Source organism: Cupressus sempervirens, chromosome 6 (assembly GCF_028749045.1).
Source record: "Cupressus sempervirens isolate cs-2001-9-10 chromosome 6, ASM2874904v1, whole genome shotgun sequence".
In the NCBI taxonomy this organism is placed as follows: Eukaryota; Viridiplantae; Streptophyta; class Pinopsida; order Cupressales; family Cupressaceae; genus Cupressus; species Cupressus sempervirens.
This window is the reverse complement of record NC_143123.1, coordinates 42,823,239-42,841,205: the sequence shown is the minus strand read 5'-3', so window position 1 is coordinate 42,841,205 and position 17,967 is coordinate 42,823,239. Positions and strand designations below refer to the sequence as shown.

The window sequence follows — 17,967 nt, the reverse complement described above, 5'->3', positions numbered from 1 at the left end:
GTTATAGAGTAGGATCTCAAGGAAACAGTCGACCAAATGGTAGAATTTTCAACATCCTTTGACGGAATCATAGCATTGAGAGAGATATGTAATGAAAGAAGGGTCGAGCTAGTATGGCTAAGGTCAACCTAGTGGTCTTCCCTCCACTAATCAAGCAAACAAGAACCAAACCTAGTCTAGCAATCATTACTGGAAGGAATAAAGTCGGGTTGGGAGCACAGCGGGGAGTTCCCAATCCAGAAATCTTCCAAAAAATGAATAATCTTCCCATCACCAAGCTTCCATCTAGCACCTTAGCAAAAAATATCTCTTGAATGGAGGACTTGGCTCCAAATATGTGATCCCAAAGGCACTTCCTTAGAAACTAGAAAGCCCCTAAAGTTGGGACAAGAGAAAAGATATTTACTCTTCCAAACCAAAGCTCATCCATATTCAGAGGAGAAGAGCCTCCATTGATATTTTGCTATAATAACTTTATTTAGAGATCTAATACTCTTCAAACCCAAACCACCTTTTGACTTAGGCCTACAGACCTTATCCTAAGTAATGAGGGAGAATCTCTTCTTTTCCTTGAATTCAGACTAGAGGAACCTCTTTCAATAGCACCTGCAACTTTTCCAAGAACATACCACAAACTAAGAGCATAAACAAGAAGACTTCGAAGGGAGGACTTCAAGAGCTAGATTTTACTTTCCTGGCTTAATAGTGCACCCTTCCATCTAGCCAATTTTATGTTAAACTTGTCAACCAGGACGTCCTAGAAAGAGTATGGAGGCTTCATATCAAGGGAGAGCCCAAGGTAGATATCTGACAAACAATTTATTTAACATCCCAAGATATTTGTAATACTCATTTGCCTTCTTGTTGGGGTGTTAATGAAGAAAAGGAGCTCTTGGACCAGAAAATAAGTTGGCCAATAACTTTAGTATACCGGTCAAACAAATTCTTGATAAATTTAGCTTCTTTGACTAAGGCCTCACCAAGGAAGATAGTACCATCAACAAATTGTTGATGAGGACAAATGAGATTAGATGACGAGGACTTGATGACCAAGAGGATACCTGTTTAGACCATAAGATGGGTATATCTACCCAGGCATTTAGGAAGACACACAAAAAGGATAGTTTACAAAGGAATACCTTGTCTCGGCCCTTTGGAAGGCTTGAAGAAAGGAGAGGGGGACCCATTTGCCAACATCTAAATAGGTGTGGAAATCAATTGTTCCACCAAGTAGATAGGACGATCATAGAAACAAAAGCCTTGAGAGATTTGAGAAGGAAAGACCAATAAACCCCATTGTAATCCTTAGAAAGATCCAATTTTAGTGGGAAAAAAATGTCCTTCCTCGCAGCTTTCAAAGAGTGAATGCATTCATGAAAAGTTATAATGGAATCCAGAATTTTTCAAACCTGGTATAAAATCAGTATGTTCAAGGGAAATGATGGAAGGAAGAAACTTAAGCATCCTCAACGTAAGAAGTGTGGAAGTAATTTTATAGAAATTATTCTAGAGAGTGATAGGGTGGACTTTATCCATAGAGTTTGGTCTAGGCTCTTTGGGAATAAGAACCAAAAAGGATTCATTGATTTCCTTTAGGATATTTCTACCCCAAAGGATTCTTTAACAACGTTGAAAATATTCTTACCAATAATAGGTGAGAAGCTCTGGAAGAAAAACATGGGGAAACCCTTGTTCCCTTCAAAAGAAAAGGAGATTGCTTGACTTCCTTTGCAGAGGACACATCCATAAGAGAATTGTTGAGTTCATCATTAATAAGTTGAGGAATGGACTATGAGATAGAATTTTGTGCCTACAAATCCAAATTTAGGTTTGCTGAAAAAAGAGAGGAAAAGAATTTGGAAGCCCCCTGTTTGATGTATCTTCAAGTTTATAAATTTTTACACTAATAGGCAAATGGTTAATTTAATTAGTTGCCTTGTGTTTAAGTGTCATCATATGGAAGAAATGTGTGTTCTTGTCCATTTTGGTTAGCCATAGAGAATGGGATCATCTCCTCTCGGAAACATCCTCATTGGCAATAATGTCTTGAAGTCGGACAAGAATGTCATCTTCTATCTCAAAGGATAATTTGTTATACCCTTCAAATTAAATGTTTTCCTGGACTACTGAGAACTCTTCTTTGATGGAAATTTTAATTGTAAAATGTCCCCGAAAATACTTTTATTCCATTTTTTCACTTCATTTTCAACAAATCTAAGTTTATTAGCCACTCTAAACATAGCAATGCCTTGTATTGAAATGGTCCAACAATCTAAGATGTGGGCTTCCAAGCTTTGATGTGTAAGCCATGTCTTCTCAATTTTGAAAGGACAATTTCTTTTAGTAGAGATAGGGTTCACCACAAAAGAGATGGAAATGTAATTAGAGCCCACTCTACCAAGAGCACACATAGAGTAATGATATTTGCAAAACTAGTCATTAGAGAAGAGGACCCTATCTAACTAGACTTGAATTAATTCCAAACCTACTCGTCTATTAGACCAAGTATAGTTAAGAGCTTGAAGATCTAGGCCATTTAACCCTTGGTTATTGATAAATTACATAAGATCCATCCTATTATCCAGTTAAGAGGGGACACCGCAAAACTTCTCAATATCCAAAAGGGGAGTATTGGAGTCTCCCACCACCAACTACTTTAATCTATTAACTGCCAACTTGGCCTAGAATATTCTTCTTCTGGCCTTGGTGTTAGGGGTGTATATATTGGAGAGAACCTCGAAAAAAATCACCTTGGACATGGGAGAATCTAATAAAAGCAAGGTTCTCATCCACCAAAAGAGTCACACCTTTAACATGAGACAAGTTCCAAAAAATAGCAATATCTCAAGAAGCACATTCGAAGCTACTACTACCAATAACACCACAATTCTTAAAGAGTTTGATAAGTTTCACTATTTATTTAATCGTCTTGGTTTCTTGAATCAAAACAATATCAGGAGTGTGATCTCCTAATAAGTAGGAGATAATTTCCACAGCAAGTCAAATTGTGAAAAGTAGTTAAGCGCACTCAGGCTGGAGTAGTACTGGGATGGGTGACCTCCTAGGAAGTCTCGATGCTTCACCCCTATGAGCATCACCTAGATCCAATGAGTGCTAAGTGTTCCATTTATTCTCATGAGAGATGGATTCATGTTGAATCACTACTCATGAAACATGGGTCAATGAGTTTGACTCAAAAATCACACAATTAAATCCTGATAGCAATATCACAAATGTGATCTCCAACAATATTCCTAAGAATATCCTATTTGTAACGACTATTCAATCATTGAATGTTCTAAGAGAGAATTTTCATTTTTTACCTAAAGTACAAGCCTAGTGAATAGCTTTTTGAGTTTTCTCTTTTATGTTCCTTTTGGTCTCTTAGTCTTTTTTCCACAAGGCAAATTTCCTACCACGCGAGGAGCAAGGAGCACCAACATCAACCTTTGACCTATCATAGGTGATTGTCATTTGTTGAGGAGTAGATTTAATTTGGGCATTAGGTTTCCCTCCTTGTTTCCCTCTTTTTGTCGACTACTGTAATGAAACGGTGTCATTATCCTGAATGGCATCAAAAAATAGGTCCACATTTATGCTCGCATTCAAATTATCCATATCTTCCCCCCAGTGATAACTAGTTTTTGAGATGGATATGAGAGGGGAGGCAAGCTATTGAAGAGTCATCTTCACAATATCCACAAAGGATTGGGACCCTTGCAAACAACCACCTAGGACAAGACACTATTGGGCTTCCTCGAATGTCCCTTGAGTTCCCTAAAAATCACCATCATTTCCAATTGAGTTTAAATCCTCAACCTTTGTCAAGTCCTCCTAGATCTTGCCTTCTTCAGCCATATCATTTGGGTCTTTTTGGAGCATATTATTCATCTGGTTGGAGGGGGGGAGGCAATGCAACCTTGCAAACTAGTCCATTGTCACCATTTGGTTCCAAAGTAGACAATTTCAACTGGTTGGGGAATCAAAGGATTCCCTAGAGTAATTTGAGCAGGGGACTCCACTGGCAAGGCAATGTTAACATTCAGGTTTTAAACCGACTAGAGCTCCTTAGGTTGCCCACTATCCCCCAAAACACCTCATTTTGGGGATCCTTAATCCTACATGCCTTCTTTTTCCTGTGGGTCTTTTTGGTTTTATCTTTAGATGCAATGTCTGGACATTTCTTTACCTAATGGCCAACTTTTCTTGAAATGGCCTAATGACCAACTTTTCTTGCAATGGAAGCAGGCATAGGGAAAACTCTCAAACTCAATTCTCAACACCCATCTACCAAGCTTCAAGATGATTTCCATAGTCTCAGGCATATTAGCAACATGGCTAACACCCACACAAATTTTGGCATATGTCAATCTAGTCCTGGCCACAGTCATTCTATCAATGGGCAGGAATTCCCCAAAAGCACTAGTTATAGCTCTAAACACATAGGGGCTTGGACGAAAAAAAGAATCACTAAAGTCCAACTAAGGAGCCCATTTCTAAAGCATGAGAGAAGATTTATTGATCAACCAAAGACCACCACATAGAACATGGTTAGGTATCCATGGCAAGAAAAGTTGGAGAAAAAAAAGCTTTGGACATCGTCGAGATATCAACATGGTCCTTAACTCCCACTTCTTCTTGGCGAGAACATGAACAAGATCAATGTATGGTCTAGGACCAGCAAATTTCCCAATAAGTCAAGAGTCATAAGAGAGGTGTTATGGTTTATCACTAAGTCTGAGACCTAGATAGCAAACATGTCCTTGAAAGTATCTGAAATATTGCAGACTTTTGAGAGAGTTGACTTTCCACCCAATTTGACACTGAAAGCGTTGACCGCACCAATTTAGAAAGTGAATCCAGTGAACAACCAATACTAGTGGGTTTTGAGGGCTCAACTTGACCTCCACCAAGGTCACCAAGCTTATCTCCACCTCGTGGATTCCCATAGAATCACAAGAATCTCTCCCTCCTTCCTTCGAAATCTCATCGACACCTCATGAAGCATCAAATACATGCACGCAAACAACTTCCCACTCGTCATAGAATTCAATTTTTTAGACATCACTCCACTCCATCCATATACTTGTTTAGATTTTAAATGTGAAATGTGCTGCATCCTTTAAATATGATTTAATTATTAATTTTGTTACATTTTTTTAATGTAGTATTTTTTGTCATTTAAATGTGATTTTTCTTGACAATAGTGGACTGGAGAGGAAAATAAATGATTCCCAAAAAAACACCAGATTAATTTGCAAATAGTCATGAGGTGACCATTGATTAGTCAAACGTATGTATTCAAAAGCATAAACAAGTTAAATATAAGGTAAACTCATAAAAGAGCAACCAAATTCATTAGGCAAGTTCCCTCTATTTTAAGCACATTTACACATATGGTCTTGACAAACAAGTACAGTAATAACAAGAAGGCAATGCACAAAGATAATTCAGCTTTGACCATTGAAAGCAATTTCAGCCCTAACCACCTCTCAAGCCTTTACACAACTTGCAATCATGTCCTTCATCATGCATAGATGTAGATGGGGCATTGGCAACTCACCTAAAAGATCCATATCCATTGTTCTTACCATAAAGATTACACAAAATATATAAGCATTAACAACCTTCTTTCTATCTAGACACACCAAACCTGGTGTCCAAGATTAGTCTTCGTGTGCGAGATTTTCAACAAGCACAAGCCAAAACCACATTAACAATGCATTGACACATCTCTCAAAGCTATCAATCCTATATCAACAATGCACAGTGAAAACCACATTTGTTACATGTATATTAATGAACAAACAACCAACCAACAATACAAGTAAATGGAAGTAACGAATATCATGATAGTTATGATGTAATAGATTGCCAACACGAAACAGAGGACAGAAACACAGTATATTTCTATAGTTGACAAATATTATATGAAATCTATTAACAAGTGACATAATTATAAGTAACATGTTTAAACTCAGTTATATCACTGCATATCTATATGCCATATATGCAGACATTTGTATTTAAACTGTATGGGCATATTTCAATAGTAAGCTGGCATAGGTAAACTCATGATGTTGTGAATACATGTTGAATTGCTCATACCAGATATATACTGGTAAAGATAATTTCAACAATTCAAGGCAATAGTGTGTAAAGATAGTGATACATTAGATGATTTGCATAAGTAAACAAATTTCAATCATAACTTAAATGTCTAGACTGATAAATAGCATTGTCATGATAAAGGTTCTAGGATGCCAAAGTATTCAAGGATCAATAGTACTCACTCAAATCCAAGTGACAAAAATAGTGATATGAGGGAAAAGTTAGAAGATTATAAAAAACATTGATTGTGATTGTTACAAGCAGCAAAACGAGACAGGTTTGAATGAATAAAGGGCAGCAGTCAATTAAGACAGTCATCAACATTGATAGTATAGTTCAGAACTAGAGACAAGATCTCATTAATTTGAGTCATCATAGAGAACAGCTCCAAGATGTCTTAAAGCACATTCATAGAGCTGCTACAAGGACCAAAAACTATTGTTCGTGCTGCTATAAGTTTCCAAAATGACCGGTATCACTGCTTATAAAGATTGTCAACAATGGAATATGAATAACATGATAGAGAGATCCAATGAAGAGAGATCACAAATCAATAAAAAATTAGTGCTAAATACAATAATTGCAGAATTTTGCATAAATGGTGTCAAAAATATGCTAAAAGATAGTGAGCACTCATGGAGAACATGTTGAATGTAGCAATTGTAATGATTTTATATATTACAGAAAAAAAGACCAGTCATTTAGCTCTGAAAGTGCATTCATGAATATAAAATAAAAACAGTCAACAAAGTTGTGATCTATTGTGGCATAATTCTAAATACAATATTTAAATTCAGGTATATCACTGCGTACCTATATGCCATGTATGCAGAAATTTGTAGTTAAACTGTATGGGTATATTTCAATTGTAAGCAGACATAGATAAACTCGTGATACTGTATACATATTGAATTTGCTCATACAAAATATGTATTAGTATACTGCTATAAATCTTTGAATTAATGTGGAAACAAATATTTAACAACATTGATGTAGAAACAAATCTGTAACAGTAGGATTTAACAATAAAAGTTTGTATTTGTCAAGATTATCAACTAAAAGATTACAGGTTACAATGTTTACAAAAGCTATATAAACAGTCAGCAGACTGTCCTATAAACAGATAAGACTAGTACTCTTCTAAAAATGTCAAATAAATATTAAACAATAATGTCTCACAGTTTGCACAACATGACCATCATACTAAGTCCTCTCCATAATGCTACTAGTGACCTCCAAACTTCATTTGAATGTATTTTACTCTCTCCTCTTGAGTCAATCTCAAGAAACCTTTGGCTCTTGCAGGTTCAACCAAAAAAGCGTCATATGCCACAAGCATAGTAGTTAGACTAAGTTCAGGGATGGCTTTTAGTACATCATACACATCATCTAAAACCTTATCCAAATGAGACTGATCCACTTTGATTGTTTGAGGCTTACTAAGGCCCTCATGTAGCTTATTGATGGTTTCACAAATCCCATCCATGAAACTAGCCATCCTCGTCTTCTTCCTCTTTGGCCTCCTTGATAATGATGTTGAACGAATCCGTTTGCCACTTACACCAGATTGATTGGATATAGGTGTAGTGATATCCTCATCATCCAAATCAGCAGCAGTCTCAAGAGGTGTACCAATATCCTCATCATCATTGAGATTGAGGGCCTCATTTATAGGGTGCCTTTCTTCTGTCTTATGGGCTGTTGCAGCTGTGTTATCTTCGGCCATGTCATTCCCCACAACCATAGGTTGCCCTTCTACCGTCTTTTGAGCTGTTGCAGCTGTGTTACCTTCGGCCATGTCATTCCCCACAACCATAAGGTGCCCTTCTTCTGTCTTTTGAGCTGTTGCAACTGTGTTACCTTGGGCCATGTCATTTCCCACAACCATAGGGTGCCCTTCTTCTGTCTTTTGAGCTGTCGCAGCTGTGTTACCTTCAGCCAGGTCATTCCCCACAATGAAGGCTAAGTCATTGTAGTATTTGAATGGCTGCCTCATAAACACTTTGGCATTTCTGAATTCTTTTCTCTACATGTTAGCATAAAGATTGAATTACTTATTTGACTTCCATTACTAACTTAATAAGATAGATTTAAACTAAAAACAAAAGATTATGAAGAGCATGTTACCTTCAAAAGTTCATCCCAGACTCTATCATCAGCATCCATAGATTGAGTAGTCTCATTCCACTCAAAACCACTTGTATTTTTCAACTCTTTCATTAATCTATAACTTTGCTTCCATGTTTTCATTTTGTTCTTGAAATTTTCCTTTGACAAGTTCAACTTGAGCTCCCTGTTGAACCTCCTTTCAATGGCGGTCCAAGCTTCTTTTTTGAATCCCCACTCACTTTTCCTTCCAAGTTGGACTTGCTCGTGGAGCAAATCTAGAAACTTGAGTTCCATTTCTCTTGTCCATAAAACCTTCTTCCAAGAAGAAGCTATGTGGGTGACTTGAACAGCATTGTCCATGCTCATCAAAAGTGTTGTGTACGATTAGCAGTCACAAGATAACAATCAAGCCAAGTTGGTCCTTTGCTCCCACTGCTGAAAATTAAACAAGTTAAACACAGCAGAAATTAAACAAGTAGGTAGCCCAAAGATAGACAAGTTAAAAACAGCAGAATCTTTTGGCTAAGCAGTCACAACTAGTTATTAAAAAAAATGACCTGCCACAAAACTAACATTCATTACTCCCTCAATTTCATGCATACTTTGATCTGTGCTCTGTAATGAAGTCCTCCATCGAATTTATTTCTAGCTCAAATTTTTCTTAAGATTAAAAAACATTACCATTATTCTTCAAGGTTTATTGTTATAATTTATTTCTAGCTCAGGAAGGTTTTCCATCCAAGTGATTGTTCTTCAACACCTTATTTTATTGCTGCAATAATCTGGTTAGGTCAGCCATCTTGGATTACCAGAAGGATCCTTCAAACTGATCACTTAATCCTCACGTCTCTCAAGACCTATTAATGGTCAAAGCCTCACAAAACCTCTTCCACTATTCCACATTCCAAATACCAAACTTTAAGCACAACCTAATTGCTTATCACGTTCCATTTGTTGATTGTCTTCAAGTCCTCTTCACTCCATTCATTGCCCTCATTCCACTGATCGCATTACACTCTCCTTGTATCCTATGACAGCATCAATCCATATGCAAAAATATCCAGCTGGGTACATAACAGATAATAATATTGGAAATACTCTGATAGATTTGAATGCAAAACAATGCGGGTTTTATTGACAGATGATTGTTTCCCAAGTTAAGCAGTGCAGATCATATGACATTTAAAAAGTCGAGCAATCTTTCAATATCAATACTTATAAGCAAGAGCAAAATGAATAGCATATGTGCAATACTATAAAATTTGGCAAATCTTTTAGCTGACCCACTGTCGCAATCTTATATTCATTGTGATCTAGATTCCCTTGCTCCTGCCTTTTACTAGAAATAAAATGATCTCTTCGTCTTCTTCAGATGCAGACAACTGCAAAGTTCCATCACAATTATTGTTTTATCCTTGGGTGTAATTACCATATTTGATGTACCAAACATCTCATATTCAACTATTCAAGCTTCATACCAGGTTCTCTTGTAATCATTTGGTCATTGGTAAGTGTGGCAGGGTCCTGCAAATTGGCTTACCATTTTCTCTAAAGCAAACAGATTGTTGTTGTGACCTGATAGCACAATGTCGAGTTTATTATGCTGGATGGCTTTGTGGTGATTCCAACAGAGATAGTTTCTACAAATAATCATGTTAAACAGTTTTCTCTACCAATGATTTCATATTTTCCAGAACTGCGCTTCGCCATATACTAATATATGTAGCGTAAACATTGTTGATCTAGTTGGATCTATCTGCCAATATAATCTTCTTGTAAGAATTGCAGCAAGGAGACAAACTGAATTAGTGATGACATCAAAGAAATAATCTCAAGTATATTTCTTTGCAATCTCAGAAACAGCATCCGTTTCTACAATCTGAGGTTTTTGTTAGATAGTGTAAACAAAAATGCTTGATAAGTATGTTTGCAGAATTTAGAAACAACGCACGCAGACCAGTATGCAAAGCATGTGAGATTGTTTTATTTAAAACTCCCCAATTAAATGTTGTCTTATGTCTGTAGTGACCTTTGGATGGACATCATGCAGATATATTAAAAGAAACTATGGAAATGTTCAAGAAAAAAATGGACACAGATAAGAGCCAGTAAAATATCATGAAGTATTTTGGTCGCAGGGAATGCACAAGATAGATTTGTCTATGGTTTTCGTGCTTTTAAAATTTGCAGCATATATACAAAATTTGCAAAGCAGTCATTTTCTACAGCCTTTGACAAAATTCTCCTGTCCGTGTCAAAATTTGGGTGTCATAGAATACGGAATGGACCACCTGAGCATTAAGGATATACGTTTGGATTTTCTAAAAGTTTGGAACACAGAAAAGTTTAATGAGCTCTAAGAGAAAATTACTATGTTACCTAGGGACGCGTCCCCCACCTAAAAACCCCCGTCCCAGGACCAGAAACGCTTCGGGGACTTGGGGACGGCTAGGGGACATCCCCACCCCATCCCCCTTTTGAATTTTCTGAAAATTCCCATCCCCCGAAAACTTGGGGACTCCGACAAAAAATTTTGGGGATGTTTGTACATCCTGCAGACGGTTGGGGACACCCTACGGATGCCTTGGAAGTCCCTAGCACCAATGGGGGTCCCCGATTTTATAGACAACATCAGCACTTATTAAATATTTTTCTTCCATAAAATGTTTTCTTTTTTAATTTTAAAGTGAGCCCCTCCTTTCAAGTTCACCCTAACATGCCTATTACTGTTTGGTAGCTAATTTCTGCTATTTAGGGCCCTCTAATTAGTATTTGACAACATTACATTAAGAATCATGGAATTAATATTGCTGCTACAGTCACGCTACACGCTCAGAATTATATAGCAGACTGATTGCAAGGTGCTGGGAAAGTCTGAAGAGTGCATTATAGACCTAGAACATGCATCCTTATGTCATTTTCTGGCAATACATCAGTGTTTTGTTGGTCTTGGGTTGATCTAGGTCCTTTGTGGAAGATATGGTAAATATTGGAAGTTGCATCAAAATATCATCTTACTGCAACAAACCTATATCATGATCAGAACTGTATAGAGGACCTTTTTGTATTAATATCATTCCACTTACAATGAATTGGAAGTGCAGTTTTAGAATTTAATGATAGTAGTGTGTTTCAATTTGGATGGTGGGTTATTGTTCTTGTTGCTATTGAAAATGAATTCTAAATTATGTTCTTGAGTATATTTCAAATTTTTATGTTATTATTTTAATATTACATGTTTATTGATAATAATTCCAAATTATAAATGCATTATAGCATAATGAGCATTGAGTTCTATTATTGAATGTTGTATGTTAAGGCTCTATGATGGTATATTATATGGTTATCCATGTTGTCATATGAATGTAATGTATATATGCAAATTTCCTTTAAATATTTTATATTTTCCCTATAATTATATAGCTGTCCCTGTTTGTCGTACCCCCCGTCCCCAAAATCAGCAAAAAAAATTGTTGTCCCAGAAACCCGTCCTGGCATCCCCTGCCACCCCCATCCCGAAAACTCAGGGGAACATAGGAAAATTAAGCAACTTGATAAACTAGGTACCAGGTTTATTTCAAACAAACATTCCCACTAACTCTACACTTAAAGAAAATTAATAAACTAAGTCTACACCCAGTAATATCATTAATACTGACCAAAAACATTCCTAACAATAAGGCTATCACATGAACCACAGAGAGTAAATTGGAGTGGTCTGAACTCCTACCGGATATAAGCAAGATCCTTATGAATAATTACAGCCTACCAGCACCAAAGCGTGGATTCTTTCTTAACAAGAGCTATGATAACTAAGATGCGAGAACAAGTGCTAAGCAGGAGAAAGAGTTTCACACCAGTCATAACGAACTAAAGTCAAACAATTTATACGGTTGTTTGATCCAATCAGAAAATACTGTGAACAACCATAAAATATAGAGCTTACAAAGTGTCATTAGTCAACTGGCTATCCACAGATAAATATCAATTTAGTAATACTTGAAATACAGAGCTTTCAGCAAATGGTAGAAACACACACAAGTTGATTCTTGAAATTGAGAGCTTACAGCAAATAGTAAAAGAACACTACAACAACATTTTAGAAGAAAACTCATGTACGGTTAAGTTAGAGATATGTAATCTTCCCACATTCTTCTTTCTATTTCATCTTGAAACTTTCCCCAAAAATCTCTATCATGCTGACTCAACCCATATGTCTGAAGCAAGGGTACATTTATCCTTTCACGATCATCTTCCTCTTCAATTTTTATTTCAGTTGGTACGCCACCCTCTATTGTAATGAAGTTGTGTACAATGCAACATGCTAAAACAATCCTTGTGTCATGATTTGATAAGAAGTTGCAGGCCTCAGGATAGAAAAACGTTGCTTCAAAATCTCAAATGTATGCTCTATTTCATTCCTAAGCGAGGAGTGTCAATAATTAAACAACTCTTGTGGAGTGTTAATCGAGTTCGCTCTTGAAAACTCCTTTAGGCGGTAATGCATACACCAATACGGGGTGAAAAATCCTGATATGTTTGGGTAACCAACATCAACTAAATAATATTTTCCTACATAAAAAATATATGGTATTATAACGTTGTAAGTTTCATCGTATACTTCACTATATAATCATTTGCATTGTTAATCGACATACCAGGGGTACTGCCTGTGGAACTGATCTCAAAAGGATCGAAGCTAGAACACGGCTATTTATAGCAGACTCTTCCCAACCAGCAAGGATGTATTGAAAGTTGTAATCAAACGACCACACACCCATAACATTCTATGACAATTTGTTTTTTTATTGCAATATTTAGCTTGTATGTCAACATCAACAGTGACTGGTATTGGATCCATCAACTGCTCCAACAAAATCCCATTGTAATCATATTTATAAGCAAATAACACACAATAATAGGATTTAAGACTCAAGCAAACAAATTTGTACCACTAGGCAATTTACCTTTGAAGTACGGATCGAAAACAGTCCTTGCTACTAATTTCTAGAGTAGTGTTGGAAAGGGGGTAAAAAATAATCCGCATGAAGTGCTAACATAATCATCACGACCTCATGTAAGTATCATCTTATTGTCTCTCCTAAGTGCCCAAAGTTATGGGCAATCTTACAATTCTTTAGATTGTGGCCAAGGGTATGGAGTAACATCATTAATTGTTCTTCTAACGTTATGTGGATCGTATTTGTAATGCTTCCTTTTTACCTAAGAATATTTGCTAAAGGAAAGAAGGCTCTTCTACTCATGCGAATTTGGTCATGGCAACCTATCTCATTGGAATGGATAATACGCTTATAAAAAGGAATTTCATTTGTTTTGCGCTTACACATTTCTCTTCTACCTTCTTGTGTAGATGTTGTGATGGTTGTAATTGCAAGAACATGAATGACTCAGTCTTCTTAACAATGTCTCTTAAAACATTATATCATTCATAAGGTCCATCCATGACATAAAGTAATCTAGAGGATTTCAGATATGAAGTCCATTGTACAACAAACTCAGGTGAACTACAATCTATTTTAAAAAATAAAAGTGATACATAGTCATAATTAAGACTTGTTGATATGTAACCTTGTTTGGGTTATATATTGATAAGTTAGAAGAATGTGTAGTCAAGACTAATGGCAATGGGGTTCAACTAGCTAAGTATGTTCTTTATGCAGATGATCTCATTTTAATTGCTAAAACTGTTAATGGTCTGAGGGAACGCTTGAAGGCACTAGGAGGCCTTCAATTAGGTGGTGGGGATGCAAGTGAACACTAGCAAATCCAAAATGTTGATTTTCTCTTTGTAAATAAACCAAAGGCAGCAAAAGAAATCTGGAAGGCTGGAAAGCTGGAAAGCACTATATTCTTTACAAAATAGATGCAAGAATTCGGAATTATGGGATTGGAAAACCAAAAAGATGCGCTTTCGTTTGTTAGTTGCCCCGGTGATCCTTTATGGTGTGAGATTTGGGGTAGCAACATGTCAGATCAGAAATGGAGACTAGTAGAAAGAATCCAAAAGCATTTAATCATCAGCAGTTTCAAAATTAAAATGATAGTTCCCTATGATATCCTTTTCGCGGAAATAGGCATCTTCCCTTTAGAGGCCTTGGCAAGGGTTCGGTTATTATGCTATATAAAGAAAGCCCAAAGTATGAAAAAACATTGCTCGCCTAGGTTGATCATGGAAGAGCGGCTTGATAGAAGAAAATACACGTGGATGAAGCAAAATGTAAAATGGATGGAAAAATGGAACGTTAGTATGCATATATGTCTGAATAACAATGCTGGAATAAAAAAGTTCATGAAGGAAATTTTCAAGAGTAGCATGTGGTCAAAAACAAAATGGACGCAAAACAGACTATTATATCAAAAAAATTAACCCAGCAAGAGCCCATGAGGAGAAAGCATACAAAGAAGCAAATATCAAATGGGGAGCTAAAATGATCATAGCGCAACTTAGGACGAGCTCGCATCATTTGAGATGCAAAATGAGTAGATGGACAATACCCAAGGAAGGGTAGGAGGAGACAATGACATCCACTCCAGCTATGAGGATATTCTAGAAACGAGCAATCTAGGTACTCTTTTTGAGGAAACACAATTAGATAGGACAGCAAATTTAGTGATCAACGTCCATTTTCAAAGAGCAGTCTTAAAGAAGCAGCTTCAAAAGGCCTAATGTTCTTGCACCCTCTGTCTCAAGGGTGTCCTTGTTTTTCTAGTGAGTGCCATATGCTGCTTTGGCCTTGCGGATGTTATTAAAATTATAAAATCATTCATTCATAGATGCTATGTGCATTATTATCCTCTAAGGAATTGCTTACATAATCAACTGACAATTAAGATTTTTAGTGCATATTGACCTTGGCAACTTGCTAATCAATGTCAAATTTGATAGGCTTGAAATATTTTGATTCAACCTGACTATACAGCTAGTAAAGATTTAACAACAGGACTAACAGGTGCTATACTCATGATGGGTTTTGACGATACTCTCTTTGACTTTGAACCAACATTATAAGGTAATATTGTAAGGTGGGATGAAAAACTAGATTAGGAATCATTGATATTCCAAGCTCCAAATAAAGGCATATTAATCTTATGTTGAATGATTGGCCCTGCTCCCCATATTACAAGTTCATGAGAGTTTGCACCCAAATGTGCTCACATATCATTTGCTATAGTTTTTATTTTAAGCATTTTTTTTTGAAAGATTGCATTTTTCCAATATTATGGTGTTTCATGTCAGTTATATATGTCTTGCTGTCATGAGACATGTTTGCTGAATTATTTCTGTGCATTCTAAAATATATATAGTCATCACCGTCCCCTCTCTGCCATTTCCACATTTTGCAAACATATCTATCACGGCATTTGTAATCCAGTGCTTTACTTGATACCTACAAACAAGAGCTGCTACTTTGCAAGGGGAAGGAATACAAGGTCCCTAGATGTGACGGTGCCTATGACCATTCCCCACCACTCTTCTTTTCTATTTTTCAAATATTTCCTCACCGCCCAGTTTCCAAGCCTGACACTCATGGAGTTTTGGACATGCCAAAGGCTTTAAGCAGATATTTTGCTCCTACCAACAAACTCAAAATTGCCCAATGATCGATCTATCGGTAAAAAATAAAAAATTAGGAAAATGATCATTCCTAAATCATGGTAGAAAGCAAGAATAAGGTTGTCACTACTTGTAGCTAATCGTCGCACTACAGATGATACATTTAGCACTTGGCTAGAAACATTAATGGTCTAGCCAAGTGCTAAAAGAATATATGTATCCTTCATTGTGCCAACGTTGTCAAACATCAAACTCAGAAGGAACACTAAGGATTACGAGCGTGGAGAATAATCTGTCATTTCCAAGCATGACACTCATGGAGTTTTAGACATGCCAGAGGCTTTAAGCAGATATTTTGCTTATACTCACAAACTCAAAATTGCCCTATGGTCGATCTATCAGTAATCTGTCAAAGGACTGTTGTCAAAATAAAATTAAAAATTAAGAAAATGATCATTCCTAAATCATGGTAGAAAGCAAGAGGTAGTCACTACTTGCAGCTAATCATCACACTACAGATGATACATTTAGCACTTGGCTAGAAACATTAATAGTCTAGCCAAGTTCTAAAAGACATATATATATATATATATATATATATATATATATATATATATATATATATATATATATATATATATATATATCTTCATTCTGCGATGTCAGACATCATACTTCAAAAGGAACACAAAGGATTACAAGCGTGGAGAATATATCAAAGAAAACAAAAAAAGAGGATAATAGGCTACGGTGAGAAAAATGATGTAACGGGAGTTACAACCTTGTTTGATTATATGTGTATTTTTTTTTTAATAACAATTTGAATCCGTTGACTAACAAAGATATAGGGATTGCTTTATACAGGTGGTTGTCGTAATTACACACAGATGCAAATAATTAGAAATGGGAATGAATTGGAAACCATTTTAAAGCTACCCATAAAGCTCAGATGCATTTTCGTACACATAATATGAAGAAAGACTAGTGACCAGAGGTACTTATAACAGTCAGAAGCTTTGATTAATACAGAGTGTCCCACGGTCATAAACAAGCAAGCGGCAAAATAATCTCAAATATTCATGAAACTCCAATAGCGACAAAGACAGCCTAATGATTTCAGAAACCAGGGAAATGAAAATGTCCATTTAAACCCACATGCAACAAATGTAACTGTCTTCATCCAAGTCCACTGATTAGTATATCAAATTCGACAAGCTGCGAGTTTCTTAAAACATCAAATTGTTCAACAATGAAAGGTTAATCTACCCAAATGTTTTATAAAATAGGGCTTTTTGTAATTTGGAACATCTGTAACAAATAAGGAATCTATCCAGCTGACTTACCAGTGCCCAAATCGTAAGTATTATGAAGGGAGCTGTGCTTTTGTTTGCCCACTCTTCTGCTGTTGCAAACCCACCGTGTCACCACTTTTGCAAATCCGCCGTAAATCTCTGAAACCCTAACAAGAATGATACTCAGGTAATGAACCATTCGCCAATGACAAGTGATAGGATTATAGGCGGATTTCAAAAAAGTAAAAACAACATTTACTCCTAATTTTCATTCAGTGGAGGGAAGATTCAAATATGGGAATTAACAAATCGAGAATTCTGCTTAGTTGTGAAAACAAACATAGAAGATGTCAATTCTCGAATTTGACAATGTCAATTTTGGATCAATTTTACCAAACAATAACCGTTTGGTTGCAAGCATAGGAATAGAGAATTTTTAGGGATGGAATATTGGGAATAGGAATGGCTACTCCAATAAAAACTATTTTTTGGAATGGGTACAAGCTCATTTTAGAGGTAAAATGGGAATATGTATTCATATTCCCTAATTCCATTTGACGAACCAAACAGAGAATAGAAAACATATTCCAAATTTTCTATTCCTATTCCAACAACCAAACGGGCCCAAGTTTCCTAAATTTTGTAATAGGTCTATAACTTTATATGTTATTTCCTTTGTTGGCATCATGATCATTTAGTCATGGCAGTAGGTACAACCATTTGCATATCAAAGAGTTTTTATCAGTGATGCTTATGCTCATGGTTTGACTATCGGCAATGTTTTTCTCAACTAATTTGCCATCATCAGATGGTAACATACTTGTTTTCCTCTCACAAGGAGTGCCCATTTTTTGCGACTTGTCATTGTTCTTCTTTTAA

At 36.2% G+C, this 17,967-nt stretch overlaps 1 protein-coding gene across 2 annotated transcripts; it reads right to left on the bottom strand.

Moving 5' to 3' along the window:
- Nucleotides 1–7,129: 7,129 nt before the first annotated feature.
- LOC149551024 (uncharacterized) lies at nucleotides 7,130–17,302 on the bottom strand. Of its 2 annotated transcripts, none has more exons than XM_089786598.1 (3): nucleotides 17,140–17,302; nucleotides 8,239–8,655; nucleotides 7,130–8,137 (listed from the first exon to the last, which is right to left on the bottom strand). In XM_089786598.1, the coding sequence occupies exons 2-3, from the start codon at nucleotides 8,584–8,586 to the stop codon at nucleotides 7,337–7,339; spliced, it is 1,149 nt and encodes a 382-aa protein (XP_089642724.1). In that variant the 5' UTR covers nucleotides 8,587–8,655; nucleotides 17,140–17,302; the 3' UTR covers nucleotides 7,130–7,336. The 2 variants fall into 2 exon arrangements, with proteins under 2 accessions (XP_089642724.1, XP_089642725.1); XM_089786599.1 differs by having other exon boundaries at nucleotides 8,239–8,652; nucleotides 17,140–17,284.
- Nucleotides 17,303–17,967: the final 665 nt, after the last annotated feature.